This window comes from Colius striatus, chromosome 8, assembly GCF_028858725.1.
Source record: "Colius striatus isolate bColStr4 chromosome 8, bColStr4.1.hap1, whole genome shotgun sequence".
Taxonomy (NCBI): domain Eukaryota; kingdom Metazoa; phylum Chordata; class Aves; order Coliiformes; family Coliidae; genus Colius; species Colius striatus.
Genome location: NC_084766.1, coordinates 33,571,389 through 33,596,993, shown reverse-complemented (window position 1 = coordinate 33,596,993; position 25,605 = coordinate 33,571,389). Strand labels below are relative to the sequence as shown.

The following is a 25,605-nucleotide window of genomic DNA, read 5'->3' as shown; positions in this document are numbered from 1 at the left end:
AACAGTGAAATAGTTTTTTCTTATATTTAAGTGGAACTTTTTGTGTTCCAGCTTCATCCCATCACCCCTTGTCCTGTTGCTGGCTACTATAGAAAAAAGGGATGTCCCAGCCTCCTGACACCCACCCTTTAGATACTTAAACACGTTAATAAGATCTCCTCTTCTCCAGACTAAATAGCCCCAGGTCCCGCAGCCTTTCCTCATATGAAAGATGTTCCAGTCCCCTGATCATCTTGGTGGCCCTGCACTGGCCTCTCCCCAGCAGTTCCCTGTCCCACTTGAGCTGAGGAGCCCAGAACTGGACACAGGACTCCAGATGAGGCCTCACCAGGGCAGAGCAGAGAGGGAGAAGAACCTCCCTTGACCTGCTGGCTACTCTGGAGTTATAGATACATATAGGCAATGTTTTTGTTCATAATGTTTTCTGAACTGTTTGGTTCCTCTTTACCCTTGCAGCAGATGTGCCCTGTACTCCCTTTCCTTTCAGGATGTTTAATAGCATAATGTTGCAGGTTGTAAATAGTTTTGCTAAGTTTCACTCAGTTCATTTCAGTTTTAAATGTCACCAACCTGAGAGCCACATGTGACTTACGTTCCTTCTAGAAGTGTTTTCCAGGAAATCTCATTAAAACTTACGTGGCCTCATCTCACACTGAGCTGTATTTTCTGTAAGTTTTGACACATGTAAAATCTGTATTGTTCCTCAATTTCACCCATGTTCTAAAAACAACAACATGATGACAAACTGCCCTGGAAAACTTTCACACACACACATTAAAAAATGAGGTCAGCTGCATAGATGTAGTTCTTTCAATTTTACTGGAGACTCCAGCTTGATTTTTTCCTGAGTGGTTTACCTGTGCCCCTGTGTTTACCATCTAAGCACCACAAAACTCCACTGTACCTGGGGACCAGATCTCTTGTGCATATAATCTTCCACACACTTAGGCTCAAAGGACACACACAAGTATTTTCAAAGCAATTTAACCTTTTTCCTCACATTGGTGTACTAAGAACATGGCAACAAAGAAAAAAAACCACACTATGATTGCCTGATGTCTGCCAGAGCTAAAGCACTAGAGGATCCCTCACTCCCAATACCAAGCATGTGGACCTGGGCTAATGAGTTTTTAGGGTTCAATTTGGAACTGTCTGTTTCCTAATATATGCAGAATGCACAGATCATTTACATGTGCACATACACACACATACATAATGTGTACATCAATGCATACATGCATTGCTAGCTACCCATTAGTTCTATACAGCTACTATCTGCATGCAGTTACTAGTTTCTGTCAATAGCTCTTTTTGTCAGGCATCACTGTTTAAGTGAGTTATGTCCTGAGAGGATTTCACAAATCATTCAACATGAGATGTCAGTATATTTCAATCACAGTCCCTACCAGCTAAGGATCTCCCAGTGGCCAAAACCACACGTATTTGTGCAAAGGATGGTCTGAAAAACAAATCTAATCTTGCTTATTGACAGAGCTCAGTGCTGAAAAAATGGTCTCTTAACAAACCATTTAGCCAAGGTATTTTGCAGAAACACATGAAGGGAGTTTTTGAGGTTATTTGTTTCCACTGTACGGCTGCAACTCCTGTTTTTCACTGACGAGCACTGTCATTATTACTGAGAGAGAAGCTAAGGGGAAGAAAAACAGAGAGGAGGTATTTGTCATGGCATAGCTGTCCTCCCCTTTCCCTGCGGCTGCCTACTTTATATTGGCAGAAATCTGAGGTCTGTTCCTCCCTCAGTCCCCTTCAATAGCTCCCCCCTCCCACACCACCCAAGAGACCCTCCCTGGAGGCTGCCACAGCTATGGCTTATTATCAGAAATTCAGAGCTGTGTATTCTTAATCCTTTGTGCAGATGGAAAAGCTGGGGAAAGGACAATCATACCCAAACATCCTGCAATGCAGAGAGCATCACGAATCCCCTAAGCTACAAACATATGAATAACTAAATGTTTCATGCTCCCCATCCCAAGAATTGGCTTAAGAAAAGTTGATGTCTGCCTACACTCAAGCAAGTTCCTTCCAGTTTCTGAATAAACCCTTTCCCTACTCATGCACTCGGAGCAGTCTCGAGCATAATTATTGTTTCAGCTGCATTCATGTGGTTTCAACAAGATTACATTAAATGTGAACATTCTTTTTTGGCAGAAAGAGAAGTACAAGGTCAACTGCTTGCTTTCTTCCCCTCAGACCTTTGGTCTCTGTTATAGTCTCTTAAACAGACACATTTCACTCTCGATTGCTGGCATTTGTATGGAGTTGAAGCTATTATAAAAGGTGTTTCCTCTTTTATAGCCTCTATAGGTAAAGGAAGCTTGGAGAGTCACAGGTTTTGAAGGGCATTGAGTTAAAAGCTCATGCTATCCAGTTCTCATGCATATTGGAAAAGGGCAACTTCACCCCAAGGAGTTAAATTTACATTACATTGGGTTCTTGTACCCTCCAAACAGCTCAGTTGAACACGGCTGCTTGGAGCAGAACCTGTACTGATGATCCCTGATGAAAGGAATTTCAGGTCACTGAGCACTTCCACTGCAGAAATCAGAGAAGTGGTTATGTCTTCAGACTTTGCAACAAAGCAAACAGAAGTTTGTGCTTTTCTGTCCATAAGCAGCTTTTGCAGTTAGGAATAATCTCGAAGAGGAAGTGCAGATGGTGGTAGTACTGGTGGATGGCCGTGATGCCAGTCAGTGGGACCTCAACAGGCTACAGAAACAACGAGGAGACTCCTGAAGTCCAGCAAAGGTGACCTCAAAGCCCTGCACCTGAACCACCCTGCATAGGCCTTGGGAAAGCCACCTTGCAGGAAAGGTCCTGGGGTCCTGGTGATTGTGTGAATAACATCTACATCCCTGCCTTTCTTGCCACTGTGTGCAGCACATGGCAGAACTTCAGATGCAGGGTGAAGGATGCTCTAAATGACTGCCAGTTTTGATGCACCAGTTCCCAGCTAACTGTAGCAATGCTCCTCAGCCTCCTTCCCTCCACTCCCTGGGAGGCACCAAGGTGCTGTCTTCTGCTTTCCTTCACATCTCTCTTATCACCATGGGAAAATAATAATTCCTGAGAAGAAAAGGCTAGTAATCTGCTTCTAAAGCAAATGAAAAAAACACCCTCTCTGAGTCCCAGGAAATCTGTCTGTAATCATGTTTGCACTGGAGTGGTTCCATTACCCTGTGAAGTTAATCCTGACTTATAGTTATGAAAGTCTGATAGAAATCAAGGGCCAAGCTCATATCTTATTTGAAAAGTTGCTGCTGGAAAACCACCAGACTGCTCCTATGAAGTCAAAGTATGCTGTCAATAACTTATAGCATTTCAGTCAAATACACTGAGAGTACTGCAATGGAAATAATATTTCCCATTATTAAGCAAGAATTCAGGGGATTTTTTTCATCTCAGCACTGGGGAAACACATCCTAAGTGATGATTTAAAAAATAAGGTCTAGGAGTATTTAGCTTGATCTGAGAAATGCTCACTCTCCAGTGCCCACTCCTGTTCCACTTGAACATTAAATCTCCACCAACTAGCACCCTGGCACTAGCACCAAAAGCAAAACCTTATTGATGTCCTCAACTATCTAACGTGAGAGTACAAGAGCAGAGACATTATTCTTGAAGATGCAGAGAGAAAGGACAAGAGGCAACAGATACAAACTCCACCTGGGAAATTCCAATGGTATATTAGAAAAACATTTACAATCACAGTAGTCAAACATTAGAACAGGGCCCAGAGAGGGGAAGGAACTCCATCCCCAAACAAGGCCCTAAGCCACTCCAGCCTTGATCTGGACAAAGTAACATCTGCAGATGTCCATTCCCATCTATTTTCTGTGATGAAATACAAACTTTGCTGTAAAGACACACCAGAAGTAAGGTATTTTTAATCATAACCACCAAAATATATACACAGTCGTGTATTTTACACATACCAATGGAAAAAAACAAACATACTGGATTTCAAGATTCATTTACTGCAATATCAGCCAAATAGTATTGAATTTAAGTCATTAATATTAAGAAAAGCCACAATGTGCATGTAAGTGAAAGCCAGACAAGAGCTACAGAAGCTCAGTATTCAGCAACATGAATTCAATGATTTCATACTACTCAACTCACCTCAACTTGGTTACATGGAGTCTGGATGACAGGTCTAGACTTAGATTATTATCTAGCACCCATAAGCTTCAGATTCCTCTCTTTACATCAACTGTTTTGAGACATTAAAACTGCAAGCTCAAGGTAAGTATTTTAGTTCTCAAAACTGCAGCCTGTTTTCACTAAAATCACTTTAATTACCAGACCAACAATGTCATTTTAAACTGCTCTTCATTTCATGAGAGATAAACAGTGAAGCAGCTGTAACAAACTTCTAACATTTTCAAAGTCAAATGTTCATTTTTACTTAAAAAAAAACCAACCCAGAAGAAAACTCTTAACAGAGGCTTAAAAAGGTCTTTATAAAATAATCTCCATCACACAATAGTAAGAAAATTATCTGGTTGCTAGTTTTTAGTAAATAGGAATTGGTTTCTGGAATCTGTATTAAAGGTGGTTATAAGTACAGTTCACATTTCAATCTTGGAAGGTGGACCAACAAGTGTGTCAAGAAAAGCAGATTATTGCTGATTCTCAACAAGTCCTTTTTAAAAAGGTCATGCTTTGCCTATCAAGGCAGCATGTTTGACAGTCAACTGAGACAGAGGAGCTGAAGGAGAGAAGTAATGATTTGCATGCCAAATACCGTTCTTTGGTGATCCCTTTATACTTGTCAACTGCACAACTAAACTGATTTAAGATCAAAACTGAGTCGTTCCATCCATTTCTTGCATGACAGTGCTGATCACCTCAAAATTGAAGCTTACTTGAAGTGACACAAGAAAGTAGAATCTGAGCAAGTTCTGGACTGGCAGAAAAAAATGTCTGATGCTTGCGCTGTCATCTGTAACTATGACAATATCAGGTGTTCTTCAACAGGTCTGTCGGAGCAACACGTGGGGCTGTGCAAAGAAAACAGAACAGGTATATCTGGGAAATGTGGTATAGATCAAGTTTTCTACCCCTGCAGTAGCACTAATGAAGTTAAATATGTCAACATTCATTTTTTCATTAAAAAAAAAATCTCTAAAATACCATACACCTTTATCATCATTTTTTTAATACAATAAGCTCCCAAAAATATGCTTTTGGGGGATAAAAATTGGCAGCTACAGTTACAAACAGAAAGAGATCACAACTGCTCATATCACTCACTATACATTTTAATCAGCTACTAGATTCTTTTAACTTATGGTAATAAATCATGTTATTCTAAAGAGAGGCAGCAATAAAGATGTGACAGTTTATACATCTGAGCTTTAATATGCTGGTCCATTCTTCTCCCTCCCCAGGGCCCTCTAAATAGAGCTGTAAAAATAATCACACATAGAGAGTGTATAGTGACTTCAATCTTAGTGACTTAAATCTTCTAACCAACACAGTGACAGATGCTCCTTTGGATCTAACACACAGATGCTAGTGGTGACTATACTTTACTAAAGAAGAACAAAGAGCAACGTTTTCATTTGCAGGAGCCATTTAAAAACACCTTGGCTTTTTCAATTTGCTTTCAACCAAGTTGCCAAAATATATACATGGAATTAAATGAATGTGTTAAAGCTGTCTCAAGCACTTCTTTATGTTGTCTACATGAAAATTTGTATTACTGTTTCACAAAGAACAGTTTCAAGACGATCTAGAAGAGCAAAATCAAGTAACTCATACAAAACAAAAGCAGGACTTGAGAGGTTTCAATACTATGTGTACTGTTTCATCAGTGAGTAGAAGCAAACAGGTATTAGCTGCTGCTCACCAATTTTAGGTGCAACAAATTCTTCTCACATGCAATTTTACCCAAGATATTTAGTGCTACTAACTCAGCTTAGGAAGTTACCAGCAGACGATAAGAAACACCTCTCAAGACAGAACACTACACAAACATGCTACACAGCAGATGCTGTGCCCCAATGATCTTGTTTGCTTTCAAAATTCATCCACCATGTGATGAAGCACAGATGCCACTTTAGGCCCTCTTCTGCTTTTAAGAACACTGTTTGGCCAACTCCCTCCATCTCTATGAAGGGAATCAGCTAATTCAGACCAGAAGTAAAACTGAACACCCAGCTCCTCCCCTCATTTGCCTCTGCTAGTTTTTATCTGCTCCAAAATTACTCCAAGACGACAGAGCAATCTACATTGGTCAACTGCACCATAAAGATCACAAGCAGGCTAGTAAGTCCCATCTCCTTCCCTCTGCTGACAGCAGACACCACGAAATTCAACTGTACAACAAGAGGGAACTCTGCACATCAAAGCAGAGAAGAGGTCAGGTCTCCCCATTCAAATCCATTAACATGAAAAGCATGAGGGAGCCCAGAGCTTCCTTTGGCCTTTACTCTTTCCCTTGAGCAGCCCACAAACAGACAGTGGCTGTTTCTCCAGATAATCTACTTCTAGATATAAATGGATGTTGCTGTCACAGTCACTGCTGGATAATCCATCACCTTCACACTGCCACCCTTCACACTGGAAGGTCTTTAAAGAAAAAACCCACATACAAACCCCAGCTGACTACTAACGCTGAGGGAGACTTTTCCCTACTGCAAGATTAAGGTGATAGTATTTTACACAGCACACCTAGAGACACTTCTTCTCAGGTAACAAAGACCCTGGTCTTGTAGTGTGCAGCCATCCCAAAACACCACTTATCATTAAGTGCATCCCAACAGGCCCTAACTGCCCTTCTATTTAAGCCTCTGAGATCTGGATGCTACTCTCAAATGCTGTTTAGTCAAGCAAGTGCTAAGAGAAGTTCTGAACAATTCCTTATGGTATTACAATCACACAGGATTCCTGTGCTTTGTCTCCTGACATCCTGCTAAAACCATTCTCCAACTATGTAGTTCTCAAAAACACGACTATCCCACAGTGTCTGCTGAAGCTAAGCAACAAACCCCTTCTTGTCATTGTGGTGATACGTTATTATGTCCTACTCTCCCCATCCCCGATGAGACTGGAAGTTATTTCTGTACATGGACATAAAGAAATAAAAGCAGAGAAAAACAAATCTGCAACTATGACTTGAGACTCTGCATAAGCTCTTGTGATAACTGATACACCACTGTCAGAGCTCTGCAGCCAAACAGGGCCTTTTCTCTATTATCTGGCCATGCTTTAAAACACACATTTGATCAGCTATGCCATTTCATTTTCAAAATGATGCTATCAATCAACCATCAGAAACATTCTGTTAGAAAAGACTACTCAAACTGTATGGCAGAAGTTAAAAGATATCTAGAATATTCCTGTGAAATGCCATATTTATGTACCTTGACATTATCAGTTCTTCTGAAAAATAGATCAGAACCCATCTTGTTGTACAATTCCTAAAAGGCAAAGTGCTTATTTCTTCCTCTCTGTCTCCCAAAAGAGAATATAGTCTTTTCTGCACCATTCAGTGAGGCAAACTGGTACAACACAGTTAGGAAACACACATCTTAATGTAAAAATACCTTCAACTACACCTCAGATCTACAATACTCAATTCCATTGTGTATTTTGTTTCTTTTCAAAGTGAACCAGCTTCCATGCTACATCACTTCATGTGTTCTACTGAAATGCCTAAGCTATACAAAGATAATGAAATACTGGCATACACAGAGGTTTCATTCAGTAATTTATCAATGTTTGACACCTTCTCAGTAGACAGGTATCTTCTTCCCTGGCATACATGTGCACAACTGGTCAACCAGTACACCAGGATGGAGGTTATGCCAGTGGAACACTGCTGGTGTTCTTTAATCTACTGCACTGGAACGCAAACGAGGTTTCATCATATCCAAGATCACCAAGTTTTTCTATACTTGAACACTCACTGAACAGCTGAACTGGGAGAGAAACACGATGAAGACGAATCATGTCTTTTGACATATCTGTACTGGCAATTCTTCTTCCATATCAAAAACTCCAAAGTCAGTATCTTTTGGGAATGAGCAGGGGAAGAACTTGAAGACTTCCCCTGTGTTTAAGTTTAGAAATTGTTTTTGCAATCAAAATGACAGTTTGCAGCTGCCTGTTTCATAACTTCAACTTCAGAGGAAAAAAGGAAAGCAAACACATCTAAATTGCAACTGAATATGACATGAGTGCTTAAGTTATATTACAACAAACTTACAAATTCCTCTTTCTATACGTCAATGCTGTGGCTGCTCAGGATTGATATTCATAGTCCTGTATATTTCTTTGAGAAACAGCAAAGCAGTGTCTTCAGATCCCCTACAAAAAAAGTGTAAGAAAATGTTATTTTAGTATGGCCCATGTTCTAAATCTTTTAAGCTATACTTCATCTCATTCCTGAGCCCTGGTACTCTTTGGGGAAAGTGGTCTCACTTCTACCAGCTTCTTTCAAGATACAATTCTTCATCAGTTTTGCATTGTTTCTATCAGCTCTAGCCTATGCATTTACCTTTTTCTACTGCATTTCCCCTCTCTCTGTCCTCTCTAACTTACTATGCTGCAACTCAAAATCCCCATCTCTATCTATTGCTTTGACATTACTCATTTGGCTAAAGCTCCTCAAATGATCTATCACTTTTAGTCTGTGATGGGGCCCTGAATATATCCCACCAAAAATACTTTTGGCTTGTCAAGCCTTTCTTCTTTTAACTTGCTTCACTGCATCTGTTCACCCAATGTCAAAGCTCACTCTTGCCAGTACTATCTGTAACTTTTCGATTCTTGTCTCCTAACTGTCTGGCACTTTCTTGTAAATAGACTATATTAAACACCCACAGTCTTCCTCACCACTAACAACTAAGGAAGTTCTCAAATAATTTAAAGATTAATATAATTCAAGTGTCATGTCTTCAAGATTCTGTTTCCCCCCCTCCTTTCAAAATCAAAGCTTCAGGCTATGTGAATATAAAACTAACATGGACACAATTTTCTTATTTGTCTCTTAAGCATTATTTAAACACATATAAATAATATCAATATAAAAGAGGAACAATCACTGTGAAAAATAATAGAGTTAAACAAGTAATTTTTAACATAGTTCCAGAGCTGCAAGAGTTGTTAGACAAGGGTAGCTTCCTGGACTTTTGAAAAGAAATTTTACAGGAAGACAGTAAAAGATTTGGATGGTTGGAACTGTGATCTTCCAAATGTGAGGAACATCACTTACAGAACATCAGTAGAGTTAAATGTGCTAAATTTCTTGATGCTCTCCACTATTAAACAAGCAAGCAACTAGAAGGATCAAGACAGAAGCTCTGTTCTCCCTGACACACACAGTGTTTCATTTAAGGCTTCTTTCACTACCCACGTCCAAGAAAATAAAAAACCCACAAACACACACACTGAAATTCTGGGCATTCATTCTGGTGCTTCCTTACTTGAATGACACATAAAAAGCTCTGGGTAGCAAGTTTTTCAAAGCCTGGTGATGATCGGTTGCCGCCTCGTGGAAAAGCACTCGCCAGTTCCTTTAACTCTACCCGTGAAGCAGCACTGCCACCCCCAGGTCACCAACTGCTGGGGAGCCTGCCGCAGCCCGGTGCTCAGCACTGCTGCCACACATCAGCGCTGCAGCCTTCCTAATCCCTTCTCCTTAATAACGTGAGTGATACTGACTTTAATAAGATCTTTCAGTCTAATACAATTCCTTCATGAATAGTTTCATTCTAAAGCTACAGTTGAGAGCTCTATGAGCATTTTGAAAATGATTGTAGCTACAAGTGCTCTGAGAGTCAAATATGCAGTGTAAACAATAATGTAAACAAGGTGACAGATGTGCTTACCTTGTGTTAACAGAGAAGTTCCTTTTGAGATGATATCCACCAACAGTCACATCCAAATGTAACACTTGGAGACTAAGGCTCCTGGACAGTCATATAGACCATTTACCTCAACACTTAAATCATCTCTGTTACATCTCTGTTACAGAGTTACATCTCTGAACTTGAAGATCTAGAGTGTAATACATTTACCTTTATGGTATGCCTGTGTGGGAAAGAAACATCTTTCCAAAGAGACTCCTCAGAATTAAGTGATGAAGACCTCATATCCAACTCAGCAGTTGCCTTTTCCAAGCATTTCAAAGATTATACAGACACAGGTGTCTGAATTCACATGCACATACATCGACTGCTGGAACAACTCCTGTGCTTTACAATTGGTTGGTACTTTTGCAACATTAAACTTCCCAAATCAGCAGTAGGATGAAAAATAGATCTGTGTATATAAACCTGTTTTTTTGTCAAAACATACTCAAAGTGAAACACTAGGGCATGATTTTTGGCAGAGATTCCTTGAGTTTTCATTATAAAATGCTCAGGACAGGAAACACAATTCTAGCTCTTATCATATTGGTCAGGTAAATAATTGGAGCAAGGCAAGTGGTGGGCATGTCATTACCAACATTTAAAGATACACAATTACATCAGAAATGCAGTATTTGTAGAATCATAAATATTTCCTCTTACCAGTAGCACAAATGACTTTGTAAAGCAAAAAGGTATTCGTTGAAGCTTTCTATTGGTTTTTCTTGTAGGACATAGTCAATACGACGTCCTCCATTTAGCATTCCAACCTTCACTAAAAAGTCTTCATCTTTTGGAGGGTCTGGATTTTCAGTGATCTTTTCAGCTAAAATTCAAGAGTTTAAAATGTAAGCTCTTTTCAAGCACAGCCTGCTTGATTGTACTTAAGAAATACCACCCATTTTCCCTGCTATAATTTCCAAGTGCTTGCAATAAGACCATAACAATGTCCTCAACTGTGTAATTCAGGAAGGTTACTGGAACTATAGTCTTATTTCTTTCACAAGAGACTTTAAACAGAGTTTGAGTTTGAAGAATAGCTCACATAAAGTAGTGGCTGAGCAATTTTACACTGTTTATACACAGACAGATCCAGTCACGCCAAAAGTGAGTAACCTGAAATAATACCTTTTTAAACTGACCTTGCATAGAGTCAAATCACTATCCTCAATATCTAAGTTTCTTTTTCTCAACAGTATTCCTTTCCAGCTAGAGCTCATATTAAATGCTTCTTAGGTCATCCCAAAAAGTCAGCAGAACACTACTGAAGAGAATAAATCTTACAAATGTTTATGCTAATTTGCCCTGAAAGAAACACAACTGGTTTAGAAACCTTTTCCAACAGAAAGGTTATACAAACTTCAGTCTAAAATATCCCCTAGTAAAAGCTGGTAACTTGTCCTGTCCTTGAAGGTAACAAAAACCAAATGCAGCAGTAGATCTTACATTTAACACAAATACTCCAAAAGCACAGAGGCCTCCATAACAGGGTCAGGAAAATCAATAGCAAGCAATCACTTGGATACTCAAGTTTCTATTAATTTGAGACTGATTAAGTTCCAAGAAAAACAATTATCTGTTCACACACCTTCTACCACTTGCTTTTCTTCTTCTTCTTTAATTTGGTTAGCTACTTTCTCCAGTTCTGCTTGTAGCTGAGTCGAAGACGTGTGAGCACGTGCAAATTCGTTAAGGGTCTGCCATGCACTCTTCAAAGAGCTAATAAAGCCTTGCTTCAGGTCAGATCCCATACGAGACAGAGAGTCTTTCAACTCTAAAGACAAAAGAAAGAAAGAGACGATCAACATAGTAGAAGGATTTAAAAATACAAGCTAAAGCCATAAACCCTGTTCAAACATCCCAATTATTAGCAGAAGCTGGCCTGCCACCTCACAAAGGTGTGTTTCTTGCTTCTCTATTCCATTCAAAAAGATTAGGTGAAACATAATTAACATACAGTTCATTTCTGACTGAACAGTTCAATGACAAGACCTACTAGCACGTGAAGCAGTTCAAAAGACTCCGAATCCAGAAAGATCTGAATGCAATTGAGAATGCCCAATTTATGGAGTTGGGGAGAATCCTCTCTGATGTTCAGTAAAAAAATGGAGTCAGATACCCAGAAACATTCATTAATCTTTTGAAACTTCACAACATTCTACTGTATCACATGAGTAACCAAGGAATGAGATCTATATATGAAGTAAAGGTGTTTTTTTTACCCAGATGAAGTCTCTTTCTGCCTTTATGATGTGGAATAAGAACCGGTTTTAAATCCATGTCTTCAACAATCATCGGCTCTAACCTGTAAGCTACTGGATCAAGCTGTTAAGAAATAAAATATTGACATTTTGTTATCAATTATTACATTTTAGTGAAAAATATCCCTATTATGATTAATAAGGAACCATTTTTTATTTCTCTTTCTGTTTGCAGAAACTTAGTTCACAACCATTTAGCTTCATTGTAAGATTAAGCAGGTTCATTAATTAACTGGGTCTTGTTCTCCCACAGACTGAGATTCTAAAGAGGAAACATAACAGTAAAAATGCAGAATTTTCTGGTACTCTCCTGATTTCTACAGACATGTCACTCTAATAGGTAAACAAGATGGGATGGAAGAGGATAAAGGTACTACACGCACTGTAAAATCTCTGAGGTTTTCTAAATTCCCCAGCAACTCAGAAAGTCCTGTCAATGAATTTACAGAAGTCTACAAGAACGGCTTGAAATTAATGAAAAAGTTCTTTAAGCTCTGAAAATGAATGGGGCAAATATGATCAAGCCAATCCCTACCTAGAATGCCAGATATGAAACCTATAGCCAGCTCTACTTCACTTTTGCAATGAAGACAACAAACATTGGAATATATATTTCATTTGAGTCATTTTCTTAAAGAGTCTTTTGGGAAACATACATAGGAGAGCAGGAGTTCAGAGGTTAAAGCTTAATGTTCTGCATTGTTGTCATCTGCATCAACTAAAATCCAATCTCAAAAGCAGTGCTTTTATGTACTCACTGGATGATAGATATTGAAGAACCCCTTGCAAGTAGGAAGTCTGTAGTTCTCATCAATTTTCTCCACTCCTCTCACAGTAAGGAACACACCAATAGGAGAACCAAGAGCAAAGAAAATATCTGGTTCAAAGTCCAATGCACTGTAAACCACAGAAACCTACCAGACAGAAATCAGATATATTACCTCCCAGAACTGCCAACTAGTTAACTGAATGCATAGCTAAGAAGGAAAAACAAGTTGTGCATTTCTATGATGATGATGATCAAATCAATCATGTGCTCACAGTACTTCCAGGAAGCTTCAGTTACACTGACCTCTTCCATACTAATAACAGAGCACTAATAAGTATTAATACTATAATATTTAAATGGAGTAAAGACAAAAAAAGAGTGTGAAAAAAACCAAACCCAACTAACAATGAAAACAGCAAGTCTTCAAGGTTTGTTTTTTAAGTTATCTCAAACTTAAACATAAACGGCATAAGTGGATTCATTTAGACTACCATGTTAACTGTAAAGACACAGAACCATTCAATATTATGTCATTCACACAGTTCTCCTTCTGGAACATAACTGTGTTTAGAGCTCAAGCACTGCTGAAAGGAAAAAAATGAATTGCAGTGGTAGCCTTGTTCTAGTAAGTTTTGCTTTTCAATAATCAAACCCACTCTCCCAGCCATTCCTCCTGCCAAAGGGTAAAGTTCTGTGCAAACATAACTTTTGGACATCAGGAGAAGTAGCACAAAGTCATCAACATTAAAAAAAACCTCAACAAAAAAAAAATCCAAGTAGAAGGACTGTATTGTTCCAAATGAATCGTTTAACTCTGTGTAGTCTCACCTGTCCAGTTCCAACTTCAAAATATTCATAGTCAATGTTCACAGAAGAAACAGATGCACCAACTGCAAGCTTCCTCTTTGAGTGCAGCTGACCAGACTCTGAAGGAGAGACTGAAGTAACTGCCTCTTTTGCTTTCTGGGCATCTTCTTGAGTTTGCAGTGTGGCAGCCAGCACTGCTTTCTTTTCTGCTACTGTCTTCTTTTGGTCCTTTTGAGAGAAGTTTCAAAATCGAGGAAAAAAGAAGTTTATTTCACAGATATTAAAACTCCTTTAATGTATCCATGATGTTAACAAGTATGTTAAAAGACAGAAGTTACTTCACAGCAAGGAAGTCAATTACATCCACTTAACAACTGATTTCATTCCTGAAAAATGTGTTTACCTGCTTGGCTGCTCTGTCTTTTACAAAATTGGCTATTTTCTTTCTTGGTCCAAGAGGTATCCCCATTTCCTTCAGGTCATCAATTGTACACATGAGCTAAAAAAACCCCAAACACATACATATAAAACCATACTCTATAACTTTGCTAGTAACATATATAATTTCTTGTTGGCAATGGCTTCTGAATTAGAAGCAGAGATTACAAATAACTTAAAAGAGATATGATACAAAGTGCATTAAACATATCTAGGGGGAAAACACACCATACCAAGAGTGGCTCACATAATACTAAAGTCTTCATGTCATGCATTTAGTATCTTATCTTTGCAACTGCTTTCACATCTCACCAAACAAAGAGAAACAAAACCAACAACAACAACAACCACCCAAATATAAACCTCCATATCCTGGGCAATCCCCACAAGTCAAGTGAACATTATCATACCAGAGACTCCATGTCAATTCGCTCCTTTTCAAATGTGCTTGCATACTCTGACAAACTAAGCATTTCCAGAGTCTTCTCCAAAGTAGGAAGATCATCATCTACTTCAGGCTCACAAAGGTCATCACCAGAAGTAGTAATTGAGGAGCCCAAGGAACTGGTATCTTCAGTCATCTTAACAAAAGAGCACAGAAACAGAATCACATCATCTCACAGTGAAAAAGCAATATGCAGAAAGTACAAACAAGCTGAAAAACTATCTAAAAACATTGTTTAAGCTTTGTCATTTTATGCTCATTTTTAGTAATTCAGGATACAAATTTTCCACTAATAATAGACCAGCAACACACACATTTAAAAACTACTAAGGGAGGCAAAGAAATGTTTCTTGAGCTTTCTGACACTCAAAAATATTTCCTTTTAATCATCAAACAGTCTTTCCCTCTTATGCATCTTCCCCATCGTTCAGACACTGTTAAGACCAAATTACATGTCCACAGGAGCAAAAGCTGATGTTCATGACCAAATCCCCTTAACTGGCCTACTTGGAACTTGTGAGAGATGGAAATAGTTTGTCCTAAGAACTGACAGTATTTATACAGCTGCACAACTGTTATATTATACTATCAGAACCCACAACCATTCAGCTAATATATACAGAAAACTAAAGTTGCTGAAAATAATCAGATCTATTTGCCTGGGAAGACTAACATGCAAATTACCTGTTTATCATGAGTAGCCACATCCTTTGCAGTACCATTAACACCAGAGAATGGTCCAGTATTTACTGATGAAGCCAAGTCCTTCTGGTTAGACAATATGTCAAACAGAATTAAGGAACCTGGAAACAGGAATTGAAGTAGCCATAGGAAAAAGTGTCAGAATTTCCTTACGTTTCCTTAAATCCCAAGCCAGATCTATATGCAGTAATAATAGCAACACATAGATTGATCAGAAAAGGTGGCTGAATTGAAACTAAAACACCCACTTATTAACTTGAACATGATCATTCTCAGCAAAAAGAAAACCTTTTTGGCTTTTCTTCCCCGTTCATACCTTATTTACTTGCCAGAATTAAACTATTTTTGCTTGCCAAATTGAAGGAAAAGGTCCAGCCCAAACCAGTATGTCATATCTCACTATAATAATAACACTTAATTTGTGTTCCAAAAACTTATCTTAATGTTCCTAAGAGGCGATTCTGAGACACAGGAGTTACCTAACAAGGCACCAGATAACCTGTCGACTTCTAAATACAAATTAAACACTACCTCTTCATGAAGGAAACTACAGGGGTGGGGGAAAGGAATCTATGAAGTACCAACTTCTCTCAAAGCTTTGTAAATTTAGCTGTTGAGAGGTGTTTGACTTTTAAGCAGCCAAATACTGAAAGACAGCCATGCTCTATCAGCTGGTTTCAGCCTTATGGTTAATGAAGGTTCCATTCCATTTCCCTGGAATGTTGGTTTGATCCCCAGTCAGTTCCTTAGACAGTTACCTAAGCTGTGCCCAGCCACAGACACTCCTCCTTTGAAGTCTGGGTTGCGGCTCATGAAAAGGGCGTACAAACGATTCATTTCCATCCCCACTTTGTCCACGATGGTCTGACAGTAGGTGGGGCTGTTGTAAAACAGGACGTCCAGGAGCGTTTCGTTGGTGAAGTGCCGCAGGCGCCCAATGCTCGGCAAGGTGATTTTTTTAATGTTCCTAGCAACACAAAATCATTAGAATCATAGAATCATTATGGTTGGAAAAGACTTTCAAGATTGAGGTCCAACCACTCCCCTTACACTGCCAATTCCATCACTAAACTAAACCAGATCCATCAGTACTTCATGTATGTGTCTTCTGAGTGTCTGTCACCTCCCTGGGCCATTCCAACGCTTCATAACCCTCTCAGTGAAAAAGTTCTTCCTAATGTCCAATGTAAAGTTCCCCTGGAGCAACCTAAACCCATTTCCCTGTGTTCTGTTATTTGTTACTGGAGAGAAGAGACAGATCCCCACCTCAGTGAAATTACAATTAGAAGCATGAATGCCCTTAAAAGAAACACAGAGAAGAACTTTGCTCACTTTTTGAAATGACAGGTAGCAGAATTGCAATGTAAAGCCTCAGGTTATGGTCCCTATAGACACTAAAAAAAAACCACACAGAGCCTTCTGGCCTATGGGCTGACTGCACATATTTGAGAAAGACACAGCTTCCTTTTTTTCTCTCCAGGCTGAAGGGATGCCCAAAATCATCTATTTTTTATTCCTGCATTGCACTCAGAGTAACAGAGAAGTTTTCTGAGCAGACTGGAAAGCAGAAAAGGAAAATGCGTAAAAAAAATGAAGGTGAAAGTGAAATAATAGGAAGCACAATATTCTCTTTCTGAAGAAAAACCTTGGCATCACCATCTGCCTGTCTGGAGTTAAGACAGCTGCAATAGATTGCTAGAGAACTATGACTGCCTTATTCTGTTAATCAAACCAGGCAGTGCTGACTAAGGACCCTTTCTCATGACAAGGCATTGTTCAAATGTGAACAAAAGACTAAGATTCCAGGAAGGCAGCATGACTTCACCAAGCTAAAACAGTCTGGAAGACATCAGCGTGTGCTCTAAGTAGTACAGGTTGCTACTCTCACAATTTCTACTTCTTCATTTTTGGCCAAAAGAAAAACAGCTTGAAATGTCAAGTAACAGCAAAGGGACGGGCACTAAGAAGTGATTTTAAAATGCTGTTACATTCCTACCCAAATATAGATATTTTGTTTCAAAAGAATAAATTCTTAGCTCAACTGCCTAATCATAACTCAGGTACTACTCTAGGACTGGACAGAGGGCTCAATGCCTTCCTCAGAAAGAGAACACTGACATCTTCCAGGGTCAGACTCAGTCAGGCTGCAGGAAGGTACAGGAGAGAAAACTTTCCACCCTAAGTTGTACCCTGTTGCTGGACAGTACATCTCCAAGCTCACCACCTCATCCTTGGGATCGCTATCACTACACAGTCATTCACCATCACATATCAACGCATGAGCCACTTTGATGAAAACACAGCAGTGAAGAAGTGTGTGTATGTATCCTGTCACTCAGTGTCAGGAAAATAAACAAGAGAAAGTACCCCAGATGCTTTTCCAGCTTCCCCATAGTCTCATCACAACACAGACTAAAAAAGAAAATGTATTGATTCCCTTTTGTAACCCAGTCATACTGACTTCTCTTTTCATCCACTTCATAAAAATCATGAAGATGGGGCTTGTATGCAGTTCTCAGCAGTAAACAACACACTCACCTGTCCACACCGGTTGCATCTCCGTGCAGAGAGCTATGCCAGTGAACGGGGAGGAACTCCACTCTGCTCACTTTACGTTCCTCTACAGATTTCCTAAAGTGAGTCTGCAACAACTTCAGAGAAACAGCCCTAAAATCATCAACTGTAGAGAAGAAGCTTAATTAAAATCTGACAATAGCAGTACTCAAGTAACACACAATTAGAAACCTTCTTTTTCTCCCCCTTCCAATTTCAGACTAGGTCAGAACACAAATGAAGGAAACTGTAAAGTGTAAAAATCTTCTCAAATATTGCTCCTAAGAAAATGTGCTCTTTTTTTTTTTTGAAGTGGAATTTCTAACAAGCATCTATTTATCTTACAATGAATGCATTTATACTCCATGACTTCCTTCATTTACTCAGTTGTACTGAAGTGAATTTAAAAACCACAGTAAGAGCAAACAGAAAAACCCTCCCTACCAAACAAACCACACAAAGCAAACACACACACCCAGACCACAAAAAAACTCCACACCCCAAAACCAAAACCACTCTGCAAGTCTAAAACCAAGGACCAATAACAACAGTTAAAACTGAAAGTCTGGCAAAAGTCAGATTCTGCTTTGGAAAATAATCAGCAAATTAAAATCTAACAGAAATTGAACTTCTTAATGTTAGACACATTTTCTTTTTTGTTTAAAAACGTGTTTATCTGAACATGAGACACACAGACCCCCATTTAAACAGTGAAGAACACAACTGCTCATTAAACAAGGAAAAACTTACCACATTCAACAATGCTTCTAAATCTCAAGTCGCATACAGGACCTATGCCATGAACCATAAATACCAGATGGTCCATTTGGGACATTTCTCCTATAGGAAAAAGAAGAAAATTGGAGTACCAATATGTTCTGCAGTGCTGAAGTTCAGAGTCAAGCAACTTCAAGATATACTTGCTTTATAAAGCCTATAAGATAGCATGGTTCAGGACATAACATAGCCCACAAGCCTCCTTTGCTTACAAGAAAACCAAACCCAACCTTCTTTCAAGCACTTTAGATTAAGGATAACTTCAGTCTCTAGATTCCTGGCACAAACAGTGCATTGCTGCTGCATTCACTGTTGTCCCAACTTTTGCCCAGAAGCAAAGCAACTGCTTAAGCTGCAGATCCACGTACAGTAATCACATACCATCAGGAATTTCGTCATGGTCATCATCAATCCCACGTTTTACTACCCTTGGTCTTGCCTGACCATCTTGAGTGGTGCCCCATTCATCTGGTGTGGTAGAAGGTTGGAACTGAACTATGACCTGACAAAAAAACCCACACTGTTGACAAGGCTGAAGTCCATGTTTTAATCACACCAGACTGTTAGTAGCAATCTTAGGATAACTCCTTGAAGTTTCTTTTCTGCTATACTTTCTCATGACCTAAACACAGTTGCAGTGAAAGACTTCTTACAGTTTAGATTCACAAACTAATTAACTTATAGTTAGATTAATGCTCTTCTCCACATGAAAGCTCTTAGTTTAATTTATCCTCCATTTGGTGCAGACTGTCTGAGGTTAAACTAATTCAAATTGCCTCTGCTTGCTGCCAGCTACTCTTAGTCAAAATATTTACCATGTAAATCTTTATTACTCTTAGATTTCACAAATCATTGCCTTTAAAGCACATGACAGCACATTGAAGCAAGCAGGGGTTCAGTGTTCTGTGAAATTTATCACCTTTAACGCACAGGTATCCAGGACAATCAACAAATACGTTTCAAGCAAGACTAAGACTGCATTCAATTTATGCTTCCATCCTGCTTATTCACTTCTAATGAATCCTGGGAGAACCAACTGCCAAAAGCTATTACCTTGGGATTATGCATAACAATTGTCTCCCCATTTGGGAATTCAAGTCGGCGATGCCATTGATTTGTAGTTACAGCTCTTTTATATTCTGCCTGAAACCATAAAGAAGTAACACAGAATCAGTATGTCTCCTCAGACAAGCTAGTTTTGTAGCATTAAGGCTATAACTTACATAGCTTTATTCATACCTAAGTGTCACGTGAAGCACTACACAAGTAGATTAGGTCACAGCAGTGCAGGACCTACGCATGAGCACCCTGGCTTTCCTGCCACTCCCCTTCACAGAATTTGCTTACTTATGCTCCAGAAAGTGCAGTCTGGAAATCATTTTGGTGAAACACAAAGAAGTGTTTCTAAGGTCATAAATACAAAGAACTATCAAGTTGTTCTTGAAGTTTACATAAGATAACACTAACCTCCAGTTTATCACTAAAATCCTCAGTGTACGGAACAAACCGGCTATCCTTGTCTCCCTTGTAAAACCACATGCACCGTCTCACTTCAGAAGGCTCCTCTTCCCAGTAAACAGCTTTCCTCGTTCTGTCATACAGGTACACGTCGTAGCGTCCCCCGTCAGTGCTCAGGACCACACTCTCAGGATCAGGCTGGACTATGACAAAATAAGTCCTGCTCTGTTACAACACTAACACATACACACCCCCTCACCCCAGCCCAAATCACTTCTGTGATGAATATTAGTTATACCATGGAAGAAAAGCTTCATTGTTATCAGGCAACTGTTGTGTTGCTCTTAAAAGGCTTCTATACACTCTGCATGCAACGGAACAAAAGCTTTGAACGACTCCCAGATATGAACCCTTGTTCCAGAGCTGATAGAGTTTAACAAAAGACACAGATATCTAGGAGTTCTACGTGAAAATGTGATATCCACGAGGGATGTACATCTTAACACTGACAGCATCAAGCAACAGACAATGTGAGATAAATTAAGCGGCACAATCAAAATACATATTAACATTAGTTGTCATTGCCAGATCACTCTCATTAGCAGCATTACTGTAATATCTTCCTTCTACTTCTTGTTCACCTCTGAGAAAGAAAAGACTTACCAGAATTATAGACTTCTTCTAGTTTTGCAGAATCCAGCATGCTGAACGGCATCCATATCTGCTTGTCCTCCACCTCCCTACAGTAGAACCAGTGGGGCTGAACTGGCTCATATTGGTTCTGCAGCAAAACAGGAGGTGCCTGGACCAGGGGACCTGCAGGCCTGGGAGCTTGAAGCTGGGACTGAGACTGTGGAAACTGAAAATACAGACAGGCTCATCACCTCCATCTCACATAGTTTCTACAGAACTGACCTATACTTTGTTATACAGATCTCTCTGAGTCTTTATTTCTCACTTTTTTCCCTCCTTGAGAACATTATCTTTATTCTAGAAGAGTTATAGACAAGTTGTCCACTTTGTCATATTTCTGAAAACATAGAAAGGATGTGAATTTCATTCCCACAAACACTGTTAAAAACTGTTACAGTCCAGCACCTTGGTTATTTAAAAGCAATAAGATTTAAAATACTCTCTTCAATTATCAAAACTCAGGCTAAGATTATTTCTTACAGCCATGCAACTTGACATGAAAACCAAAATGCATTCTTCTCATTGCTCATTTATACATCACTACAGTTTTGCATGAAGATTGTCAGTTTGAACAAGCAGCCACTTCAGTATAAACTCTCTTCCTGCAAAGTGATCCAGAGAGGCAGATTTCAAACTCAAATGTAGCCTCGGTGACACAAGAAAAGGAATTGATTTTAAAAGGTACTATAGCCTACACAGGGCTGATTTAGTACAAATTGTACAAAGATCCCAGTTAGTACAACTAAAAGCAAGTGATGTCAGCAGAAACTGATATATTTATTGATATATTTAAAGGAAAAAACCCCACATTAATATATTGTACAAAACATAAAATCAAGCAAATGGAAATCCTGAAATCCCTTTACCTAAAACTCCAGACTGTTTAAATTCTACTGCTTTTGCCATAGCTTCTGTCATTATCTGTCATCATCTTCCTAATTTTTGTTCACAATAGCAGCAATACAGCAACAGCTCAGGCAAAATAGAAACCTTTTTTGCTATTTTCAAGGCAAACTTGTCAAGTCATGGCTAACCCATTCACATTATTCGAATAATGCTTTTGTGAAGGTAGAAAACAATGCAGACTACTAATGCTGCATGTCACACAAAATCCTCAACTGATACATTTCAAAGGCATTGCTGATAAATTATGTGATTTGAGTCATAATTTCAAAAAGTGCTGGCTTTGCCAGTAAAACCAGCTTGAAAAGAGATTTTTAGCCCATGTCTTGCAAACAGCTGAATGACCTGATTTACAGCAGAGGCACAAACAATGCCACAGCACAGCTGAAATGGCAGCAAATGCAACAACAGACAGAAAAGAGCAATAGAACTTCACAACCTGGCTTTGCTTCTGATGTCAGAGGCTCACTGTGCTACAGCCTCACGGAACACTCACTTCAAAGATCAAGAAGTTCACCTAAAGAAACAGTTCTGGGCTACTTGTAGTGAAAAGCTTTTGCTATCAGAAATGGTCTCAGATTTTTTTTCTGGGTCTGTTTTGTGAGTAAAGAAAAATCTTCAGAAGATAAAACATGCAATTCAAAGAGGAAATTGACTTAAATTGTTTTGTTCTGGTGTCAGGAGTTAGGCCTCAGGACTGATTTATATACCTGTGTCAAGGGCCCTGGAGGTGTCTGATACATCTGGACAGGCGGCACAGAGGACGGTGGGTGAACAGGTGCATGACTCTGCTGCAGCTGTGGTGGAGTAAGGTAGGGGTTAGCTCTGCTGCTCTGCTGGGTGTGTCTGTAAGGGTTATATCCCTGCTGAGGTGCTCCTTGAGGGAGAGTCGATGCATTTGCAGGCGGGGGACAGCTCTGCTGAGAAGTCTGATAAGCCATGGCTCCCACCTGTGAGGTAGGCGGCGCACTGAGAGAGGACTGCGGCTTGGAAATGGGAGAGGAAAAGGCATTTTGCCCATCCTGTGACCCAGGCACAAGTGGAAGGGAAGTTGGAGGCCTGGAGAAGGCTGGTGTTCCAATAGGTGGTGAAACAGTCGTTAAGGTTGACTGCCCAATACTTCCAAATGGATCACTGCTACTAGGTACTTGAGAGAAGTAGTTGAAAGTCTGTGGTGGATTGGAGCTGGTAGAAGTCTGACCCAAGAAGCTGTCCTCTTCACCAACGTCTGCAGAATCATCTGCAACAACAAAAAGATCACTAGACATACTGGGAGAAGTTCAAACCAAATAGTGTACGTACTCAAAATGTTCTGTAATGCTATCAGCTATTGTCAAAGCTCTCTCGGCCCTTGTAAAGCCAAAAGGATTACAAAGCTTACACATCCTTGATGATTAAACACGTCATTAAATGAAATAAAACATACTAAGTCTACAAGAACATTTGAAATGGACCATAAAATTAGTCAGTGTACATAGATATAGCAATAAAGATTATAAATCTGAAATAACAGAGGTAGTATGACTGAAATTATGACCCTCCTTGGCAAAAACCCCTGTTTCCATGGCACTGAAATCCCTTCCAATTCCCTTTACGCCTACCAAACTTAAGAGCAGCCTTGGCTCATTTCCTTTCACCATGAAAACTGTTACCAAGCACAGGACTTCATGTTCCAATTTTCAGACTTTCAAGATCAAATTTTAAGGTAAAGCTTAAGGACATTCCAAATACATCAAACCTACTGGCTAATCAGTCCATTCTCACCTGTTCCTTCAGCAGAGCGCTTGCAAGGACGCTCATTTAACATGTAAGATGACCATCACTCAACACTCCAACTCAATTTGAAGAACAGGACTTAATCCAGTTCTCTCTAAAAATCCTACCCTAGACTGGCACAAGAGCTAAATCTCTGGTGCAGAAAAATAAGTCCTTACAGTACTTTCCAGGACAAGAAAGCTGGAGGGGGATTTTTTTACAAGGACATGTAGTGACAGGACAAGGGGTGATGGCTTCAGACTGAAAGAAGTTGGATTTAGATGAGATATTAGGAAGAAGTTCTACCCTGTGAGGGTGGTGAGGCACTGGAACAGGCTGCCCAGGGAGGTTGTGGATGTCCCAAGGCCAGGTTGGATGGGGCTTTCAGCAACCTGGTCTAGTAGAAGGTATTCCTGCCCACGGCAGGGCGGTTGAACTAGATGTGCTTTAAGATCCCTTCCAACCCAAACCATTCTATGAACTCTACCTTCTGGCCAGTTGCAGGACAGGGCTTAAAAAGTGCAAAGCCATGACTGCCCTTTTGCATGGAGAAAAAAAAACCATAAATCAGGTGCTGGTCAAACCCAGTTCTCTGCTTTGCATTGACCTAGTAACACATGGAAAAAAAGTGGTTTGAGATTATCAGAGGTTTATCTGAGCTTGCTGTGTGACCTGTGATAGTCTGAGCATCACTGCCTGATTGCTGAGGGAACTGCACCTTTCAGGCAGCCAATGCAATTTGCAGGGTGTTTTCATCTGCTCTGGCAATCAAATAATCCCCAGGCTATTGAGAATAAACCACAGAGCTATCACTGCTTCTAAGCCACCAGCCAAAGACAGAGACCAAAAATCTCTGCAGCTATAAGCAGCCAATAAGAAATGTCTTTATCTGCAGCCAAGATAACTGTAATATGGAGTATCAAGGGAGAACAGGGGAATCCACAGAGAAGTCTCCCTAGGAAGCTGCTGTTCCAATTAATTAATCCTTGAAAAAAGCAGCTACCGTAACTAAAAGCACTGTCTTTTACGTAGCAGACTTTTCAGATGGTGTCAATTTGAGGCATCACCTGCAATTTATCCATTTCTCTTACTTTTGCCTGTAGCATTTTGTCACACTTTGAGGGACGAGCCCCAAAATCTAGTGTGTGAACTAAAAGCATTTACAAGCAACGACCACTACAAAGTCAGGCCTATGGATTACTCCTCAACTACAATCAGAATAGCCATTTATACTAAATAAATGTCTCAACTCCTAACAGTAAAACCCTCTCTTCACATTTCACCAACACTGTAGAATAGAGAGAAGCATCCTGCACTGTCAGCTCTCAGCTCTCCAAAATAACTGTAGCAGAGGAGGCAATTCACCTCATCAGAGCACAATAAACACGTAGCAACGTGCTGAGGAGTTTAAGGCCCCTACCAAATGCCTGTTCACAAAACATCTAGCAGCCTTCTCCAATTTCAACCAGGTTTCAGATTTAGTCTAACTGGAGTTTTCCTTGCAACACGAGGTTGACAAAAGGTCTGCCAAAACAAAATTATGTGTGTATATATATGTATGCACACACAGCTGTCCAACATAACACACTACTTGCTACTTGACCTTTTCCCAACTTTGCCAAAGCTCAGACTGGCAGAAAAACAAGCACTTCATACAAACTTCAGTATTAGTGTACAAATGAGTGGACAGCTTGGACATACAAGGGCAGTGTTCTTCCCACATACAAAACAGTCTTTCTTCAGTGACTGCACGTATATCTCTCCCTATACGAGGTGAAACCTTGTCATTCACCGACTGTCACCTGACAACCATAGATGACTGTAGTCCACTTCCTCACTGGGAACACTCCTCTCTGTCTACAGTAGGTATGTCGTTTATTTCACCCCCATCTGAGCCACACAATGAAACTTCTATCATCAAACTGTAAAATACAAAATATTTATTACTCTCGTGTGGAGATACAACCAACTTGTGGCTGCACACTAATCTTATCTGTCAGATGCCAAACAATTCCTGAGATCAATTCTTTACACATTGTATACAGTTTAAAATCCAAAGTTAAGAGCTTGTTCTTTCCTGCTTCAAACTATGATTCAAGATCCAAACTGCTCTACACACAGCCAGATCCCTATGACACCTGGCTGGACAAACAGCAAGTGCAATGG

At 39.7% G+C, this 25,605-nt stretch overlaps 1 protein-coding gene across 1 annotated transcript in view; it reads right to left on the bottom strand.

Moving 5' to 3' along the window:
• Nucleotides 1–3,885: 3,885 nt before the first annotated feature.
• The window catches only part of SEC23IP (SEC23 interacting protein), a 23,056-nt gene continuing 1,336 nt past the window's right edge, over nt 3,886–25,605 (bottom strand). Inside the window, exons 2-19 of the mRNA XM_062001899.1 lie at nt 22,395–22,924; nt 20,752–20,947; nt 20,098–20,291; nt 19,684–19,773; nt 19,012–19,132; nt 18,604–18,693; nt 17,839–17,980; nt 16,059–16,267; nt 15,283–15,401; nt 14,564–14,734; nt 14,119–14,214; nt 13,737–13,943; nt 12,898–13,053; nt 12,101–12,203; nt 11,467–11,652; nt 10,542–10,704; nt 8,234–8,334; nt 3,886–5,021 (exon numbers count right to left, since the gene is read on the bottom strand). Of these exons, the coding sequence (XP_061857883.1) occupies nt 8,253–8,334; nt 10,542–10,704; nt 11,467–11,652; nt 12,101–12,203; nt 12,898–13,053; nt 13,737–13,943; nt 14,119–14,214; nt 14,564–14,734; nt 15,283–15,401; nt 16,059–16,267; nt 17,839–17,980; nt 18,604–18,693; nt 19,012–19,132; nt 19,684–19,773; nt 20,098–20,291; nt 20,752–20,947; nt 22,395–22,924 (2,855 nt within the window). The 3' untranslated portion in view covers nt 3,886–5,021; nt 8,234–8,252. The remainder of the gene's footprint in view (nt 5,022–8,233; nt 8,335–10,541; nt 10,705–11,466; nt 11,653–12,100; nt 12,204–12,897; nt 13,054–13,736; nt 13,944–14,118; nt 14,215–14,563; nt 14,735–15,282; nt 15,402–16,058; nt 16,268–17,838; nt 17,981–18,603; nt 18,694–19,011; nt 19,133–19,683; nt 19,774–20,097; nt 20,292–20,751; nt 20,948–22,394; nt 22,925–25,605) is intronic.